The sequence below is a fragment of the Chiloscyllium punctatum genome, chromosome 23 (assembly GCF_047496795.1).
Source record: "Chiloscyllium punctatum isolate Juve2018m chromosome 23, sChiPun1.3, whole genome shotgun sequence".
NCBI lineage: Eukaryota > Metazoa > Chordata > Chondrichthyes > Orectolobiformes > Hemiscylliidae > Chiloscyllium > Chiloscyllium punctatum.
Genome location: NC_092761.1, coordinates 51,249,400 through 51,270,507, shown reverse-complemented (window position 1 = coordinate 51,270,507; position 21,108 = coordinate 51,249,400). Strand labels below are relative to the sequence as shown.

Below are 21,108 nucleotides of genomic sequence, written 5' to 3'. Positions count from 1 at the left end.
GTGAAAGGTCTTAGCCCGATCGTGAGATCCATAGGCCAAGCATCACTTTGCTCATCTTACAGCAAAGGTGCATCAGCAGATTGTTTCACACTGGGGTAACCTCTTGTAGTTAGATCTGTTACTCACTGGGCCACAAGGACCTGCTTTACTGGTAGCGATGAAAATTTCATTATCATTGCCTCAGGAGTCATGACCCGCATCTCTCGGTCTGCAGTATTCAGCTGCAATTAGCAAATCATTAAGACTCAATAAATATTGCCCATCTCTAGTTGCCCTAACTAAATGATATACTTGGATATTGCAGAGGGCACTTAAGAGTAAACCACATTGCTGTAGGTCTGGAGTCACATGTAGTCCAGACAGGATAAGGACGGCAGATCTCCCTTTCTAAAAAGCATTAGTAAACCAATTGAGTTTCTATAGCATAATGCTAGTTTTTAATGAATGAAAATTTTATCATCTGCCATGGTGGGACTTTACAGCACAGAAAAACATACATACAGTTTTGGATACTGTTGAGGGTGACGATGTACCAGGAGTATGCAGTGGGGCCCAGGTCTCTGGCACAGAGCCTATCCCTGTTGCACAGAAGGAAAGGAGGGAAAGGAGGAGAGTGTTAGTCATTGGGGACTCAATAGTTAGAGGCTCAGATAGAAGGTTTGTTGGGAACAAACAAGGATCATGGTTGGTGTATTGCCTCCCAGGTTCCAGGGTCCGTGATGTCTCGGATTGTATCTTTGGGGTCCTGAAGGGAGAGGGTGACCAGCCTCAAGTCGTGGTCCATGTAGGTACTAACGACATACGCAGAAAGAGGGATAGGGATGTAAGGCAGGATTTCAGGGAGCTAGGGTGGAAGCTGAGATCTAGAACTAACAGAGTTGCTATCTCTGGATTGTTACACGTGCCACATGATAGCGAGGCAAGGAATAGGGAGAGATATCAGCTGAACACGTGGCTGCAAGGATGGTGCAAGAGGGAGAGTTTCAGGTAATTGGATAATTGGGGCTCATTCTGGGGAAGGTGGGACTTGTACAAACAGGACGGTCTTCACTTGAACCAGAGGGGTCCTAATGTCCTGGGTGGGAAATTTGCCGGTGCTATTCGGGTGGGTTTAAACTTGCTCAGCAGGGGAATGGGAACCGGAAGTGTAATTGCAATGTCGAGGAGGATGAGAGTGGGAAGGACAGGGACAGGATTTCATGAATGCAGGAATGTGCTGGCAGACAACAAGCTGGTTTAAAGTGTGTCTACTTCAAAGCCAGAAGTATCCGAAGGTAGGTGAGCTTGCAGCATGGATAGGTACCTGGGACTTCGATGTTGTGGCCATTTCGGAGACATGGATAGAGCAGTGTGAGGAATGGATGTTGCAGGTTCCAGCATTTAGATCTTTCATTAAGAACAAGCAAAGCGGTAAAAGAGGGGGAGGCGTGGCCTTGTTAGTCAAGGATAGTATAACGGTGGCTGAAAGAACTTTTGACAAGGACTCGTCCACTGACGTCGTTTGGGCTGAGGTTAGAAACAGGAGAGATGTCACACTGCTTAGAGTTTTTTTTAATAGGCCTTCGCTGAGTTCCAGGGAAGTGGAAGAGAGAATTGGCAAAATTATTCTGGGTCGGAGTGAAAGGAACAGGGTGGTCATTATGGGGGACTTTAACTTCCCCAACATTGACTGGAAATGTGATAACTCTAGTACGTCGGATGGATCAGCTTTTGTCCAATGTGTACAGGAGGGTTTCCTGACACAGTATGTTGAAGGGCCGACAAGAGGGGAGGCTACACTGGATCTAGTACTTAGTAATGAACCAGGCCAGGTGCTTGATTTAGTTGTAGGTGAGCACTTTGGAGAGAGTGACCATAATTTAGTTATGTTTAGTTTAGCGATGGAAAGGGATAGGTACATGCCACAGGTCAAGAGTTATCGATGGGACAAGGGCAATTATAATGCGATTAGGCAAAAATTAGGATGCATAGAATGGGGTAGCAAAATGCAGGGGATGCAGACCATGGAAATGTGGAGCTGGTTTAAGGAACAGATATTGCGTGTCCTTGATAGGTATGTCCCTGTCAGGCAGGGAGGGAGTGATAAGGTAAGGGAACCGTGGTTTACTACAGAAATTGCATCTCTTGTTAAGCAGAAGAAGGAGGCTTGTGTGTTGATGAGGTAAGATGGTTCAGATGAGGCGATGAAGAGTTACAGATCAGCTAGGAAGGATTTAAAGATTAGATTACTTACAGTGTGGTTAAAGGCCCTTCAGCCCAACAAGTCCACACTGACCCTCCGAAGAACAACACACCCAGACCCATTACCCTACATTTACCCCTTCACCCAACACTACAGGCAATTTAGCATGGCCAATTCACCTAACCTGCACATTTTTGGACTGTGGGAGGAAACTGGAGCACCCGGAGGAAACCCATGCAGACACGGGCGCTGAGAGGCAGCAGTGCTAACCATTGTGCCACCATGCCGCCCAAAGAGAGAGTTAACAAGAGCAAAGAGAGGACACTAGCAGGCTTTAGCAAATAGAATAAAGGAGAACCCTAAAGCTTTCTACAGTACCTGAGGAATAAAAGGATGTCTCGGGTAGGAATAGGGTCAGAAAAAGCAGAAGTTGGAAGTTGAGTGTGGAGATCAGAGAGGTGCTAAACAAACATTTCTCATCGGTTTTCACTCAGGAAAAGGAAAATATTGTAGAGGAGAAGATTTGGCCTTGATTTTTGTGTCCTCTTTGTCTACAGGAGTAGTGCCAGAGGACTGGAGGCTAGCAAACGTGGTTCCCTTGTTCAAGAAGGGGACTAGGGATAATCCTAGTAACTATAGGCCAGTGAGTCTCACTTCTGTTGTGGGCAAAGTCTTAGAGAGAATTGTAAGGGATAGGATTTATGCACATCTGGATAAGAATAATGTGATCAAGGATAGTCAGCATGGTTTTGTGAAGGGCAGGTCGTGCCTCACAAACCTTATTGAATTCTTTGAGAAGGTGACTAAGGAGGTAGATGAGAGGAAAGCGGTAGATGGGGTATATATGGATTTTAGTAAGGCGTTTGATAAGGTCCCCCATGGTAGGCTACTGCAGAAAATACAGAGATATGGCATTAAGGGTGAGTTGGAGGTTTGGATTAGGAATTGGCTCTCTGGAAGAAGACAGAGGGTAGTAGTTGATGGCAAAGGTTCATCTTGGAGTGCCGTCACTAGCGGTGTTCCGCAAGGATCTGTTTTGGGACCATTGCTGTTTGTCATTTTTATAAATGACCTGGAGGAAGGGTTAGAAGGTTGGGTGAGCAAGTTTGCGGATGATACGAAAGTCGGAGGAGTTGTAGACAGTGAGGAAGGATGTGGCAGGTTACAGCGGGATATAGAGAAGCTGCAGAGCTGGGCAGAAAGGTGGCAAATGGAGTTCAATGTAGCTAAGTGTGAGGTGATTCACTTTGGTAAGAGTAATAAAAAGATGGGGTACTGGGCTAATGGTCGGATACTTGGTAGTGTGGAAGAGCAGAGGGATCTTGGTGTCCATGTACACAGATCTCTGAAAGTTGCCACCCAGGTAAATAGTGCAGTGAAGAAGGCATATGGCGTACTGGCTTTTATTGGTAGAGGAATGGAGTTCCGGAGTCCTGAGGTCATGCTGCAGTTGTATAAGACTCTGGTGCGGCCGCATCTGGAATATTGTGTGCAGTTTTGGTCGCCATACTATAGGAAGGATGTGGAGGCACTGGAACGGGTGCAGAGGAAGTTTACCAGGATGTTGCCTGGTATGGTAGGAAGATCCTATGAGGAAAGGCTGAGGCACTTGGGGTTGTTTTCATTGGAGAAAAGAAGGTTTAGGGGTGACTTGATAGAGGTGTACAAGATGATTAGGGGGTTAGATAGGGTTGACAGTGAGAACCTTTTTCCACGTATGGAGTCAGCTATTACAAGGGGGCATAGCTTTAAATTAAGGGGGGGTAGATATAGGACTGATGTTAGGGGTAGGTTCTTCTCTCAGCGAGTCGTACGTTCATGGAATGCCCTGCCAGTAGCAGTGGTGGACTCTCCCTCTTTATGGGTATTTAAGCGTGCATTGGATAGGTATATGGAGGATAGTGGGTTAGTATAGGTTAGGTGGGCTTTGATCGGCGCAACATCGAGGGCCGAAGGGCCTGTACTGCGCTGTATTCTTCTATGTTCTATGTTCCATGAGATATTAGACTAAAAAGGATCGAGGTTAGTTTCGAAGAAGTGTTATCATTCTAGAAGGAATGAAAGTCGACAAGTCCCCTGGGGCGGATGGGATTTATCCAAGGATTTTCTGGGAAGCTAGGGAGGAGACAGCAAAGCTTTTGGCTTTAATATTTGAGTCGTCATTGTCTACAGGTTTAGTACCAGAGCACTGGAGGATTGCAAATGTTGTGCCCTTGTTCAAGAAGGGCAGTAGAGATGACCCAGGTAATTATAGACCAGTGAGCCTTACTTCTATTGTGGGAAAGATTTTGTAAAGGATTATAAGAGATAGGATTTATAATCATCCAGCAAGCAACAATTTGATTTCAGATAGTCAACTTGGTTTCATCAAGGGCAGATCGTGTCTCACAAACCTCATTGAGTTTTTTGAGAAGGTGACCAAGCATGTAGATGTGGGTAGGGCAGTTGATGTGGTATACATGAACTTCAGTAAAGCCTTTGATAAGGTTCCACATGGTAGGCTGTTTGAGAAGCGCAGAGGCATGGGATTGAGGGTGATTTAGCAGTTTGGATTAGAAACTGGCTTTCTGAAAGAAGGCAGCGAGTGGTGGTTAATGGAAAATATTCAGTCTGGAGTCCGGTTACTAGTGGTGTGCCACAAGGATCTGTTTTGGGACCACTGCTGATTTGTCATTTTTATAAATGACAGACGTAGGCATAGGTGGATGGATTAGCAAATTTGCAGATGACACTAAAGTCAGTGGAGTAGTGGACAGTTTGGAAGAATGTTACAGGTTGCAGGGCGAATTGGATGAACTGCAGAATTGGGCTCAGAGGTGGCAAATGGAGTTCAGTGCAGCTAAATGTGAGGTGATGCACTTTGGGAAGAATAACAGGAAGGCAGAGTACTGGGTCAATGGAAAGATTCTTGGTAGTGTGGATGTGTAGAGGGACCTTGGAGTCCATGTACATAGATCCCTGAAAGTTTCCACCCAGATTGATAGTGCTGTTAAGAAGGCATATGGTGTGTTAGGTTTCATTGGTAGAAGGATTGAGTTCAGGAGCCGCAATATCATGCTGCAACTATATAAAAAGCTAATGCGGCCGCACTTGGAATATTGTGTACAGTTCTAGTCGCCATATTTCAGCAAGGATGTGGAAACCTTGGAAAAGGTGCAGAGGAGATATACCAGGATGTTGCCTGGTCTGGAGGGAAGGTCCTATGAGGAAAGGCTGAGAGACTTGGGTCTGTTCTCATTGGAAAGGCGGTGACAAAAAGAAAATTTGATAGAGACATGCAAGGTGATCAGAGGATTTGATAAGGTAGACAGTGATAATCTTTTTCCTAGGATGATGATGTCAGCTTGTATGAGGGGGCATAACTACAATTGAGGGGTGATGGATTTAAGACAGATGTCAGAGGCAGGTTCTTTACTCAGAGAGTGGTAAGGGCATGGAATGGACTACCTGCCAATGTAGTTAACTCAGCTATATTAGGGAGATTTAAACAAAACTTGGATAAGCACATAGATAATGATGGGATAGTGTAGGGGGATGAGCCGAGAATAGTTCACTGGTTTCATCGATGGCCGAACGGCCCGTTCTGCACTGTAGTGTTCTATGTCTATGTTCTAAGGAGGCCATTCAATCCTTGTTTGAAATAGCTATCCAGCCCTATCTCTGTCGCCTCAAAATTAATCACTTTCAAATTCATAACCAGCTCTCTTTTGACACATTGTATGGATTTTAACCCATGCCCCCAGAACATAGCCCTGGGGTCAGAATTATTTGTCCAGTGGCATTACTACTGCATATCACTTTCTCATGTTCCAGGATTTTGACCCAGCGACAATGAAGGGATGACAATACAGTTCCAAGTCAGGATGGTGGGGGGGTGGGTTTTGAAGCATAACTCGCAGGTGCTGTTCCCATTCATCTGCCACCATTGTCTTTCTAGAAGGTAAGGCCACAGGTTTAAAAAAATGCTGTTGAAGGAACTTTGGTGAGTTGCTGAAGTGCACCAGTCACGGAGTGAGTGAATGACTGAAATGGTGAATAAGCTGCCAAGTAAGTGGGCTACTTTAACTTGAATGACATTGAGCTTCAAGTCTTAGTGGAGCAGGACTCATCCAGGCAAGTGGAGAGCATTTTCGACTTGTGGTTTGTAGATAGTGAACAGGCTAGATCTGTTGGAAGATCATCTTATTTGGTGAAGAGTTTACAAAAGGGAGGACGGAAAATTCTGATCTCATCAAAAGAAACTATGGGTTTTAAACATGAACTTACATTTCCTTCATCAGCAGAACTAAATTGCATAATTAATTCAGCATTTGGATTACAAGTTTGTTATTGTATTAATTATTCCAAGGGTTTATACTACTTATTCCACTCCAAAATATTAGATGATTGCATGTTTACAGATCTTTGCAAAAGAAACCCAGCACTCAGGGAACCCTTCCTGAGAGGCTAGATAATAAGCAACAAACTGAAGAGAAGCCAGTTCCTGTAATTCCCTAAATATAGCTTTTTAGGAGATATGGTTAGCAAGTTTGCAGATGACACTAAAATTGGCGATGTAGTGAACAGCGAAGGTTACCTCAGATGAGCTAATGAGCTGAGGAGTAGCAGATGGAGTTTAATTTAGATAAATATTTGGTGCTGTATTTTGGAAAGGCAAATCAAGGCAGGACTTATACACTTAATGATAAGGTGCTGGGGTGTGTTGCTGAAGTGCAGATTCATAGCTCCTTGAAAGTGAAGTCACAGGTAGATTAAATAGTGAAGAAGGCATTTGGAATGCTTGCCTTTATTGGTCAGTGCATTGAGTGTAGGAGTTAGAAAGTCATGTTGCTGCTGTACAGGATATTGGTTCGGCCATTTTTGGAAAACTGCATGCAATTCTGGTCTCCCTACTATAGGAAGGATGCTGTGAAACTTGAAAGGGTTCAGAAAAGATTTATAAGGATGTTGCCAGATTGGAGGGTTTGAGCTACAGGGAGAGACTGAATAGGGTGGCACTGTTTTCCCTGGAGTGTTGGAGGCTGAGGGGTGACCTTATAGAGCTTTATACAATTTTGAGGGGCATGGATAGAGTAAATACTCAAGGGCTTTTCCCTGGCTGAGGGGAGTCCAAAACTACACAGCATAGGTTTAAGGTGAGAGGGGAAAGATTTAAAAGGTTGACATTCAGAAGGAGGATGTACTGAAAATTCTGAAAAACAGAAGGATAGATAAATCAACAGGGCCAGATGGGATATACCAGAGGTTACTACAGGAAATGAGGGAAGTGATTGCTGCACCTTTGGCGATAATCGTTGTATCCTCATTGTCCATTAGAGTAGTGCCAGATGATCGGCGGGTGGCAAATGTTATTCCCGTACTAAAGAAAAGGAACAGGGATAATCCTGGAAATTACAGACTTCAGTCTCTGGTGTGCAAAGTATTGGAGAGGATTCTGAGAAGTAGGATTTGTGATTACTTGCACAGTTTGATTAGAGATAGACAGCATGGCCTTGTGAGGGGGAAGTCATGTCTCACAAACCTTATTGAATTCTTTCAGGATGTGACAAAACATGTTGATGAACGTAGAGCAGTGAATGTGGTATGCCTGGATTTTAGTAAGGCTTTTGATAAGGTTCGAGGAGAAAGTGAGGACTGCAGATGCTGGAGATCAGAGCTGAAAATGTGTTGCTGGAAAAGCGCAGGTCAGGCAGCATCCAAGGAGCAGGAGAATCGACGTTTTGGGCATAAGCCCTTCTTCAGGAATGAGGAAAGTGTGTCCAGCAGGCTAAGATAAAAGGTAGGGAGGCGGGACTTGGGGGAGGGGAGTTGGGAATGCGATAGGTGGAGGGAGGTCAAGGTGAGGGTGATAGGCTGGAGTGGGGCGGGGGCGGAGAGGTCAGGAAGAAGATTGCAGGTTAGGAAGGCGATGCTGAGTTCGAGGGATTTGACTGAGACAAGGTGGGGGGAGGGGAAATGAGGAAATTGGAGAAATCTGAGTTCATCCCTTGTGGTTGGAGGGTTCCCAGACGGAAGATGAGGCACTCTTCCTCCAACCGTCGTGTTGCCATGGTCTGGCGATGGAGGAGTCCAAGGACCTGCATGCCCTTGGTGGAGTGGGAGGGGGAGTTGAAGTGTTGGGCTACGGGGTGATTGGGTTGGTTGGTCCGGGTGTCCCAGAAGTGTTCTCTGAAATGTTCCACAAGTAGGTGGCCTGTCTCCCCAATATAGCGGATGCAATAGATGATGTGTGTGGAGGTGCAGGTGAATTTGTGGCGGATATGGAAGTGTCCCTTGGGGCCTTGGAGGGAGATAAGGGGGGAGGTGTGGGCGCAAGTTTTGCATTTCTTGAGGTTGCAGGGGAAGGTGCCGGGAGTGGAGGTTGGATTGGTGGGGGGTGTGGACCTGACGAGGGAGTCATGGAGGGAGTGGTCTTTTCGGAACACTGATAGGGGAGGGAAGGGAAATATATCCCTGGTGGTGGGGTCTGTTTGGAGGTGGCGGAAATGACGGTGGATGATACGCTGTACATGGAGGTTGGTGCGGTGGTAGGTGAGGACCAGTGGGGTTCTGTCCTGGTGGCGGTTGGAGGGGCGGGGCTCAAGGGCGGAGGAGCGGGAAATGGAAGAGATGCGGTGGAGGGCATCGTCGACTACATCTGGGGGGAAATTGGAGGTCCTTGAAGAAGGAGGCCATCTGGGTGGTACGGTTTTGGAACTGGTCCTCCTGGGAGCAGATGCGGCAGAGACGAAGGAATTGGGACTATGGGATGGCATTTTTACAGGGGGCAGGGTGGGAGGAGGTGTAGTCTAGGTAGCCATGGGAGTCGGTCGGTTAATCGTAAATGTCCGTGTCGATTCGGTCACCTGAGATAGAAATGGAAAGGTCTAGGAAGGGGAGGGAGGAGTCTGAGACGGTCCAGGTGAACTTGAGGTCGGGGTGGAAAGTGTTGGTAAAGTGGATGAACTGCTCAACCTCCTTGTGGGAGCACGAGGCTGCGCCGACACAGTCATCGATGTAGCGGAGGAAAAGGTGGGGGGTGGGGCCAGTGTAGCTGCGGAAGATGGACTGTTCCACATATCCTACGAAGAGGCAGGCATAGCTGGGGCCCATGTGGGTGCCCATGGCTACTCCTTTGGTTTGGAGGAAGTGGAGGATTGGAAAGAGAAGTTGTTTAGGGTGAGGACCAGTTCAGTCAGTCGAAGGAGGGTGTCGGTGGAAGGGTACTGGTTGGTACGGCGGGAAAGGAAGAAGCGGAGGGCTTTGAGTCCTTCGTGATGGGGGATGGAGGTGTGCAGGGACTGGATGTCCATGGTGAAGATAAGGCATTGGGGACCGGGGATAAGGTTTGAGAAGGTTCCCCATTGTAGGCTCATTCAGAAAGTAAGGAGGCATGGGATACAGGGAAACCTGTCTGTCTGGATACAGAATTGGTTGGTCCTTAGAGACAGAGGGTGGTAGTAAATGGAAAGTATTCAGCCTGGAGCTCAGTGACCAGTGGTGTTCCACAGAGATCAGTTCTGGGACCTCTGCTCTTTGTGATTTTTACAAATGACTTGGATGAGTGGAAGCGTGGGTTCGTAGGTTTGCTAATGACACAAAGGTTGGTGGAGTTGTGGATAGTATGGAGGGTTGTTGTGGGTTGCAACAACACATTGACAGAATACAGAGCTAAGCTGATAAGTGGCAGATGGAGTTCAACTTGGAAAAGTGTGAAATCATTTGCTTTGGAAGGTCGAATTTGAATGCAGAATACAGGGTTCAAAGCAGGATTCTTGGCAGTATAGAGGAACAAAGGGATCTTCGGTCCATGTCTATAGATCTGACCTTGGCGTAGGATAGCAGGCTGGCACAACATCAAGGGCTGAAGGGCCTGTGGTGTACTGTTCTATGTTATATGGGTCCTAAGGGGCACTTTTTCATGCAGAGGGTGGTGCATGTATGGAATGAGCCACCAGAAGTAGTGGAAGAGGCTTGTACAATTACATGTTTATAATGTTTTAAAAACATTTAAAACATTTAGATGGGTACATGAATCAGAAGAGTTTTGAGAGACATGGTGCCAAATGGGTCTATATTTATTTAGGATATCTGGTCGGCATGGATGAGTTGGACGGTTACAGAGGTCTTATTACATATCATTGCAGCAGGTGGGATGTGAACCTACCATGGTGCTACAAGAGCCTGAAGTATAATCACCTAGTTATTTTTAATCAGCCTTCTTGGATATATTATGGCAGAGGGACCTTGAATCTGGGCCTCACAGATCAGACGTAGGGCTTCTACTTCTGCACCACAAGTCCCCAATTTTACTCGGTTACATGTGATTAGACACCTTAATTAGCTATTAAACACAGTGAGCTCAATCTTACAAATTGCTAGTTGTAAATAAGTTGTGTATAAATGGATTCTGATGGTGGACTCAGCCAGAGATTCAGGTGGGCTCCTATATAAATAGGATCAGACAGGAACTAGGATTTGGTTTAGGAGATACACATGCATCCTTTGTAAAGAAATGTTCATATAATCTGTCAAGACTGATTCTAGTTCTATCTTTCTTTAATTGGTTTTCTGGGTTATAACATAAGTGAACAGCATTGCCCTGTGGTTTGAAGGGCAGTGCTCGTCACTGGCCACCCGGGTGTTTTTCCTATCTTCCTGGTGGTGGAAATTGAATAAAGATTTGTGCACTTTGTGTCTTTTCACTGTGTCTCACACCTGCACACACACACCATGGGTGCAGGGGATAAAAATAAGCACTACCGCACTTAGGTGGTAGTGTGGGGGTTAAATTAAAAAAAAGATTAACAGGAGATTTACGTTAGGGCCCTGGTAAAAAGTAAAAAAAAAATTAACAGGAGATTTACGTTAGAAAAAAAGAAAAAATAAAAAAAAAATAACATAAGTGAATGCAGCAACAAGCTGCCAGGGAATTTCTATAACCCTCGTGACAACATTAAATTACTCACGTAACTTTGTGTCACGAATATGTATACCAGGAAGATGAATATTTATGTCACAAAACTGTAACTTTTGTTGTGATCTGGATCGAATGGAGAGACTCTCAACTAACTGTAAAACAGATGTGCAACTGGAACAGTGTACAAGCACAAGTACAACTGTACAAGTAACTCTGCTAAACTATTAATGATGTATGTAGAGATTATCTCATCCTCCTGGAACAGTGGTGGCCCAAGCATCTACTCTACCAGAAGCAACTTTCATTCTTGCACACCATGAAGAGGAAGTCCACTCTACTCCATATTCCAGCCTCTTACCTTTTTCTCTTTTTTGCCAAAGCTGAGTCCAGGTGTACCTTTCTCCACTAATAAACAAGAAATGCCTTTGGGACCCTTGTCTCCAGTTCTGCACATCAGCACGTACAGATCAGTGTCTCCTCCACCACTGATGAAAGCCTGAGAAGAAGTGAGTTCCAATAAATAGCCAATCTGACAGGCCTGGCAATTCATGAACAGTGACATTCTCAAAGATCTGATCAGCAAGCAATACAAATGGACAACATTATTAAAATTATCAAATGGCTTTAGCAAACACATCTGAACATGTTTCATTACCTTTGAGCCATTGAGAATGTAGGAATCTCCATCCTGTCTTGCTGTAGTTATTAGTGAAGCTGCATCGCTGCCACTTCCTGTTGGGTGCAATGTTACAATAATGTTATACAACTGTCTGCTGATCAAACAAAATCCTGGTCACTGTCTCATCTGTCCAAAAAAAGAAATCAGCAACTGGAGGCCCAGTTGATAGCACCAGAGTCAGTGACAGATGTCCCTTACATTGCCAAATACCAAAAGCTAACATCTTTGATGATTAGATTTCCTACAGTGTGGAAACAGGCCCTTCAGCCCAACAAGTCCAAACCGGCCCTCCGAAGATTAACCCACCCAGACCCATTTCCCTCTGACTAATGCACCCAACACTATGGGCAATTTAACATGGCCAATTCACCTGACCTGCACATCTTTGGATTGTGGGAGGAAACTCACGCAGACAGGGAGAATGTGCAAACTCCACAAAGACAATCACCCAAGACTGGAATTGAATCTGGTACGCTGGTGCTTGAGGCAGCAGTGCTAACCACTGAGCCACTGTGCCGCCCTTAAAGGGTTTGATACAGGGGTTCAGTACACAGTTACTAAACCTACAAAATTATGTAAGAATAAATTCTGCTGCGATACAAGAAATCCATTTGACAGACCATGCTTGTACTGGTTCTCAGAGAGAGCTTCCCACTTTGTCCCAATGCCAAATGCATATTCTTTACTCACATTTTAAATTTGTGCGTGTTAAGTATCCACTTCCCTTTCATGAATAAGTCATTCATAATAGTATAGGAATATTATATATTGTTAGCCACGAGAGAGAGGTCCTAGAAGACTGGAGAGTAGCGAATGTTGTGCCCTCATTCAAGAGGAGCTGCAAAGAAAAGCCTGGGAACTATAGACCAGTAAGTCTAACATCTGTGATAGTAAGCTACTTGAGAAGAGTCTGAGATAAGATAGACACACATTTGGAAAAATAGGATTTGATTAGGAACAGTCAGCATGGCTGTGCGTAGGGGAGATCATGCCTCACAAATTTGTTAGAGTTTATTGATAAAGTGATTAGGAAGGTTGATGAGGGCAGGATGGTAGACATAGTCTATATGGATTTCAGTAAAGTCTTTGCTAAGATTCCACATGGCAGGCTGCTCTGGAAGTTAGATCACATGCAGTCCAGGGGGAGCTGGCAAATTGGATACTCAAATGGCTCAATGGTAGAAAGGAGAGGGTAATAGTGGAAGGATGCTTGTTGACTGGAGGTGCGAGACTAGTTGAGTGCTGGGCCCATTGCTGTTTGTCATCTATATCAATAATGTTGGATGAGAATATACAAAGTATGATTGGAAGTTTGCTGATGACAGTAAAATTAAGTATTGTGGACAGTGAGGAAGGTTATCAGAAATTGCAGTAGGACCTCGAGCAGCTGGGGAAGTGGGCCAAGAAATGGCAAATGGAGTTTAATATAGATAAGTGTGAGGTCCTGCATTTTGGAAATTCAAATCAAGACAGGAGTCTCATGGTGAATGGTAGGGCCTTGAGGAGTGTAATGGAGAAGAGGGACCTTGGAGTTCAGGTGCATGGTTTCTGATGTGAAATCACAGGTAGGCAGTGAAGCAGGCATTTAGCACACTGGTCTTCATCAGTCAGGGCACTGAGTGCAGAAGTTGGGAAGTTATGTTGTAGTCGTACAGGACGCTAGTGAGGCTACACTTGGATTACTGTGCTTAGTTTTGGTCACTTTGCTATAAGAAGGGTGTTATTAAACTGGGAAGAGTGCAGAAGAAGTTTACAAGGATGTTGCTAAGACTCAATGATCCAAGTTACAGAGAGAGGTTGGATAAATTGGGACGTTTTCCTTTACAGCGTAGGAGACTGAGGGGGGATCTTACAGCGGTGTATAAGATCATGAGGCGCATGGATAGGGTGAATGCACTCGGTTTTTTTCCCAGGGTTGGGAAATTGAGGACTAGCAGGCAAGGGAACCTGAGGGACAACTTTTTTTTTTACATAGAGGGGGAACACATACAGAATGAGATGACAGCAGAAGTGGTCAAGGCAGGTACATTAACATCATATAAAAGGCATTTGGACAATACTTGAATAGGAAAGGTTTAGAAGGAAATGGAAAAAGTAAGGACTGCTGATGCTGGAGATCAGAGTCGAAAAATGTGGTGCTGGAAAAGCACAGCAGGTCAGGCATCTGAGGAGCAGGTGAGTTGATGTTTCCCAAGTGCAGGCAAATGGAGTTAGCGTGGACAGACATTTTAGTTGGCACGGATCAGTTTGGGCCAAAGGGCCTGTCTCCGTGCTGTAGGACTATGACTCAATGAACGTGAGTAGGCCATTCAGCCCTCGAGCCTGTTCTGCCATTCAATGAGATCATGGCTGATCTGTGGCCTTATTCCATTCCCCTGCCTTTGGCCAATAACCTTTAATACCTTTGTTCAACAAAACTTTATCTATCGCAGATTAAAAATTAACAGCTGATCCTGCATCCACTGCCATTTGTGGAAGAACATCCCAAACTAGAAGTGCTTCCTAACATCTCTCCAGACTGGTCTAGCTATAATTCTCCAATTTGTGGGTGGCACGGTGGCACAGTGGTTAGCACTGCTGCCTCACAGCGCTAGAGACCCGGGTTCAATTCCCGCCTCAGGCGACTGACTGTGTGGAGTTTGCACATTTTCCCCGTGTCTGCGTGGGTTTCCTCCGGGTGCTCCGGTTTCCTCCCACAGTCTAAAGATGTGCAGGTGAGGTGAATTGGCCATGCTAAATTGCCCGTAGTGTTAGGTAAGGGGTAGATGTAGGGGTATGGGTGGGTTGCGCTTCGGCGGGGCGGTGTGGACTTGTTGGGCCGAAGGGCCTGTTTCCACACTGTAAGCAATCTAATCTAAAAAAAAACTAGGCCGTCTAGTTCTACAATTTCCAAACAGTAAAAATAGTTTATCTTTATCTTTACCAGCTGACTTCACCTGACAAAGGAGCAATGTTCTGAAAGCTTGTGATTTCAAATGAACCTGTTGGACTATTACCTCGTGTTGACTGACTTCTGACCCTGCCCACCCCAATCCAACACCAACTCTTCTCTAACATTCCCACCACAGATGTTCGGCTAACTGGTCTCTAACTTCCTGGTTTTCCTCTTTCAGCCATCTTAAAAAGCAGAGTAACATGCACAATTTTCCAATGCAAAGAGATTACTCTTATGTTTAGGGAACTCTGAAAGAGTGACAAATCCACAGGAATCGATGGTTTCCATCCAAGAGTGTTAAAGGAAATAAGGGATTATGTTGTGAATGCCCTAACTGTAATTTTTTTTTAATTAGAATCCCTCCAGTGTGGAAATAGGTCATTTGGCCCAACAAGTCCATGCTGACCCTCCGAAGAATATCCCACCCAGACCCACTCTCGTACCCTAATTACTGTACATTATTAAGGCAGGGGAAATGGGTCTGAGTAGAATACTCTTCGGAGGGTCGGTATGGACTTGTTGGACCAAATGGCCTGTTTCTACACTGGAGGGATTCTAATAAAAAAAATTACAGTTAGGGCATCCACAATGTAATCCCCTATTTCCTTTAACATCCTTGGATGGAAACCAATTCTTGGGGATTTGTCACACTTTAATTCCATTAATTTCCTCATTGCAATGTTTTACTTAAATTAATTTTATTTAGACCTATCTCCAATCACAATTAATTTTCTTGGGACTTCTAGTAACCCATCCTCCTTTCCTTCTGTAAATATGAGACAGTAATTATTCAACATTTCTGCCATTTCCACAAAACATTTACAATTTCCCTACTTTCAATCTTTAGTGGGCCAATGGTATTCCCACCTCCCTGAAGAAGGGCTTATGTCTGAAACATCGATTATCCCGCTCCTTGGATGCTGCCTGACCTGCTGTGCTTTACCAGCAACACATTTTTCAGCTCTGATCTCCAGCATCTGCAGTCCTCACTTTCTCCTAGTTGATTCCCACCTTCCTGTTATGTAACTATAAAATTTCTTCTTACTGATGTTGAAGTCCCTTGCACATTTCCTTTCACAATCCCTTATAATCATATAAGCTACTATGTGGCCCTTTGCTGGTCTTTGTATCTTTTTTAATTCTGCAGGATCTGTGCTGTTTTTTGCAGGACTCAGTTATTCAGAGAGGTTTAAGGAATAATCCAATTAACCTTAGTTAGATATGTTGTGCCAGTGGATTGGAAGAGTACAAGTGTTTCACTCGTGTTTAAAATAAGGAAGAATAAACCTGAGACCTACAGGCCAATCAATTTAATGTTAACATTAGCCTCTTAAAAGCAATGCTCTGAAAAGCTGGAAAAGCATAGATCTATGATAGTGCATCTACTAATTATAAAATGCATTGCAGAAACTTGTCAAGGCTGCTGAATAGCACCTTTCAAACACTGACCTCAACTTGCCTAGAAAAAAGAAGTAACAACTATTGGAAAGGCACCATTCTGATTTGGGAGTTACATCACTGGTCCTTCACTGGGGTTGGATCAAAGTTCTGGTACTTTCTGTCCAACACCAATGTTCAAGGAAGCTAAAGCACCATAGAGGAGCAGCAGATCATTTGCAGAACCTGCTCTGCAAATCAACAAGATCGGAGCTGATCTTACTGTGGCCTCAACCCCACATCCTAGTTAGTCAATATGAATAACTTGACATCACCTTCTCACAGATACTAAGGTAATATGCATTAAATGCTGGCCTTTTCAGTAAGAGTCTCATACCATAAATAAACGAAGGAAAAGGCCAATCACCACAGATTTGTTAGAATAAAATTGATTGACTTGATTCAGATTATTTTTAAATGAAGCAATGAAGGTGTGTAAGCACGATTTTGAAATCTGAAAATGAGGGAAAACTTGGATGAGTAGTAAACAAAGAGGAAGACAATATTAATCAATTTCAAGAGGATATAGACAGGTGATGGACTAGACAACACAGCAGAACAATTTCAGACAAAATGCGAGATATGAAAAATGTAGGTGTGAAGCACTGTGGTATGATGAATGAGACAATACAATTTCCTCAAACGTTTATGGATAAAAACGATAAGGTCTGGGAGATTGTTTAAATTACAAGGTTTTCCATAACCATTTCATAACTTATATCAAAATCGACTAAGCTCTCCCTTTTGAATTGTTTTAAGGTATTCTTATTTTTCCTATCTTGCCCACTGCCTGTGCTATGAAAACACAGATACAAATCCTCATTTATCCAGACTGCTGTTTCCTTATTGTCCATTATAGCGTCCATTTGAAGATGCCTTCAAATGGCTACATTCTTCTTTTTCTCTGAAATACTAGTAAAAACTGTTACTTGTAGAATTGATATTTCCTGCATATTTCTTTTCATATTGCCATTTTGCATCTCATTCCTTTCTTTGCATCCATTGCTATTCTCTAGCTCTCCCAGGTTTTACACTTCACCTTTTGGAGAAGGAATATCTGTTGCTTTTCCCTTCTTTGACCTCTGACTCTTTTCAACCGTTCACTTGCCTTTTAGCTTAAAATACTATTGAAGGGTGATCACAGAAACATAAATCGTCTTTTCTCCCTGTTGGTGCTGACCGCTTGATGTTTAAACTGCTTGATTTACAGTATCTGCAATTGTTTCTTTTTTTCCCCAGAAAAGTCCAAGTTTATTTCTTCTCCAGAACCTCAGCACAACTTGTAAACAACTGCCCAACTGCAGACTTATCCAACCTCAAACATCAACGTTGGGGATTGAGTGTTGAGTTGCAGGAATTCAAAAAGGAATACAGATAAACTTGAAAATGCAATGCCAAACTTGATTTAAGCAGTAAGTTTCTTTTGAGATTTTTTTAAAATTAAAAGTCAGACCTGGCTCTGTGAGACAGTAGGAAGCAAACTTCTCCATGCTACATAGTTTAGGGCAGTGCATATGGCGTTGCTCCTCACTCCCAAATGCGTCAATCATCCAGGCACACATGCTGCAAAAAGCAAAGAAAACAGCTGAGACTTTTAACATAAATGGACCCCATGCCATTCGAACACCAACTGTCAGACACAGACCAGCCATGCTGCCCCAAATGCACCAAATTTCCTGATTATATCAACATTTTGTTAAACCTCCTGCTCTCGGAGCTAAGTGCTGCTAGGATCTGAGTCAATCATAGAATCACAGAGATGTACAGCACAGAAACAGACCCTTCAGCAGCTTAGGGAAAACATTACATCTCCGCTGCTGGAATATCTGTTTATTTCAGCCTTGGAAAAAGGATAGTTTGGCACTCCACTATTATTCTGCCACACTTGAACTCTGCTCAGAATGTCATCCATTCCTGGACAAGTTCACATGTTTCAACAACAGCTTTAATCTGGGACAGGTGAGAATGTTGAGAACAATGTGACTTAATGGGAAACGGTGATAAAGGTACAACTGATCAAACTTCATAGATATGGGCAAATCAAAACACTAATAACAAAGCTGCTAAGCAACCTGAAAAATGATCACATAAGATGCTAGCCAGTTTTTCTCTCCAAGGTACAAGCTGAATTGTTGGAAATTTTCATTTTAAATTTGCATTTAATTCCAAGAAATCGAACAAAATTTGTTTCTAAGCATGATTTCAGAGAAAGGAAACTGTGACTCAATGATACATTCTTTCATTTTCTTCAGAATCCAGTTTTAAAATGCTGCCTCTAAATCGCTTTTGAGAAAGATGGAAAGGAGCAGACAACAGAAGTTAGAACCGACGAAGAGTAAAAATGATCTAATCAAGTATATATAAATTCTGGAGATGTAAGGTTGAAAGTATAGACTTCAGACAGGGTGTCTGATTCAGCCTGGTGTCAATGATCTTAACCTACAATTTGTTGCTTGGTACTACAGAACTTGAATATTGCCAAAAACAGAGATGTTGCCAAGCTTCACACCTTGCATTCATCATGACAAATATAAGAATGCCAAATTTCAAACAATCACAACAATATATATTAAAGTAAGCCATCATTTAAAATGGCATTTGCATTCTTGAAAATTATGAAAGTGAAGCACAGGTTACCATTGGAATCAGTGTAAAAACTGGAATTAGGTTCTCACAGACATCTCTTGCCCAGAAAAAAAAACAATAAAGAAGCTGAAATATTATACTGGACGTGTAGTACAGTGCATTCATAGCTGAAATAATTTACAGTATAAAATAAATTGCTATACAGGTGATCTATAACTTCTATAACGTGATGGTTACGTTCTTATGCAATCCCACATTATAGAAAAATCGCACTTTAGAAACAGCGCTTAGAGTGTTGTCGATGTAATCACATTACAGCTAACGCATATTAAAAGTTCGCATTTTAGAAACAGCATCTCCAGTTCATCAATTGCATTACAGCGAATTCACATTAACAAAATGCACATTATAGTCGAATGTCATAGAACATAGAACAATACAGCACAGAACAGGCCCTTCGGCCCACGATGTTGTGCCGAACTTCTATCCTAGATTAAGCACCCATCCATGTACCTATCCAAATGCCGCTTAAAGGTCGCCAATGAATCTGACTCTACCACTCCCACGGGCAGCGCATTCCATGCCCCCACCACTCTCTGGGTGAAGAACCCACCCCTGACATCTCCCCTATACCTTCCACCCTTCACCTTAAATTTATGTCCCCTTGTAACACTCTGTTGTACCCGGGGAAAAAGTTTCTGACTGTCTACTCTATCTATTCCTCTGATCATCTTATAAACCTCTATCAAGTCACCCCTCATCCTTCGCCGTTCCAACGAGAAAAGGCCGAGAACTCTCAACCTATCCTCGTATGACCTACTCTCCATTCCAGGCAACATCCTGGTAAATCTTCTCTGCACCCTCTCCAAAGCTTCCACATCTTTCCTAAAGTGAGGCGACCAGAACTGCACACAGTACTCCAAATGTGGCCTAACCAAAGTCCTGTACAGCTGCAACATCACCTCACGACTCTTGAATTCAATCCCTCTGCTAATGAACGATAATACTCCATAGGCCTTCTTACAAACTCTATCCACCTGAGTGGCAACCTTCAAAGATCTATGTACATAGACCCCAAGATCCCTCTGTTCCTCCACCTGACCAAGAACCCTACCATTAACCCTGTATTCCGCATTCTTATTTGTTCTTCCAAAATGGACAACTTCACACTTGGCAGGGTTGAACTCCATCTGCCACTCCTCAGCCCAGCTCTGCATCATATCTAAGTCCCTCTGCAGCCGACAACAGCCCTCCTCACTGTCCACAACTCCACCTATCTTTGTATCATCTGCAAATTTACTGACCCACCCTTCGACTCCCTCATCTAAGTCATTAATAAAAATTACAAACAGCAGAGGGCCCAGAACTGATCCCTGCGGAACTCCACTTGTAACTGGACTCCATGCTGAATATTTACCATCTACCACCACTCTCTGACTTCGACCGGTTAGCCAGTTTTCTATCCAATTGGCCAAATTTCCCTGTATGTGAAAAAAATGCTGTACATTCAGGTACTTTAGGATTTTTCACAGCATTGAAATGCTGAATATCCCTTAATACCTGCATTAACGAAACAACCTTTAAAATATAAATGTAAAAATACAGAATCATAGTCATAGAATCATACAGCATGAAAACAGACCCTTAGGTCCAACAAGTCCACACCAAACCTGATGAAGGGTGAAACGTTGATTCTCCTGCTCCTCGTCTGCTGCCAGACCTGCTGTGCTTTTCCAGTGCCACACTCTTGACTCTGATCTCCTGCATCTGCAGTCGTCAATTTCTCCATGACAAACATAGTCCCAAACTAAGCTAGGTCCACCTGCCTGCTCCTGTCCATACCTTTCCTATTCGTGCACTTATCCAAATGTGGGTGGCACAGTGGCAGTGGCCAGCACGGAGGCACAGTGGTTAGCACTGCTGCCTCACAGCGCCAGAGACCCGGGTTTAATTCCTGCCGCAGGCGACTCTCTGTGTGGAGTTTGCACATTCTCTCAGTGTCTGTGTGGGTTTCCTCAGGGTGCTCCGGTTTCCTCCCACAATCCAAAAAATGTGCAGGTTACGTGAATTGGCCATGTTAAATTGCCCATAGTGTTAGGTGAAGGGGCAAATGTAGGGGAACGGGTCTGGGTGGGTTGCGTTTTGGTGGGTCGGTGCGGACTTGTTGGGCCGAAGGGCCTGTTTCCACACTAAGTAATCTAAGTCTTTTAAACGTTGTAATTGGACCCACATCCACTACTTCCTCAGGAAGTTCATTCCACATGCTAACCACCTTCTGTGTAAAAAAAATTGCCTCTCATGTCTTTTTGAATTCTCTGTCCTCTCACCTTAAAAATATCTGCCCTAGTCTGGAAATCACCCATCTTGGGGAAAAGACAACTTCCATTAAC

The 21,108-nt window shown here is 43.9% G+C and overlaps 1 protein-coding gene across 2 annotated transcripts in view; it reads right to left on the bottom strand.

Moving 5' to 3' along the window:
- acad8 (acyl-CoA dehydrogenase family, member 8) overlaps positions 1 to 21,108 on the bottom strand; it is a 123,980-nt gene that overhangs the window by 51,841 nt on the left and 51,031 nt on the right. For both annotated transcript variants that reach the window (XM_072592984.1, XM_072592985.1), the window contains 3 exons: positions 17,586 to 17,695; positions 11,737 to 11,813; positions 11,440 to 11,577 (listed from right to left, as the gene is read on the bottom strand). In XM_072592984.1, the coding sequence (XP_072449085.1) occupies positions 11,440 to 11,577; positions 11,737 to 11,813; positions 17,586 to 17,695 (325 nt within the window). The remainder of the gene's footprint in view (positions 1 to 11,439; positions 11,578 to 11,736; positions 11,814 to 17,585; positions 17,696 to 21,108) is intronic.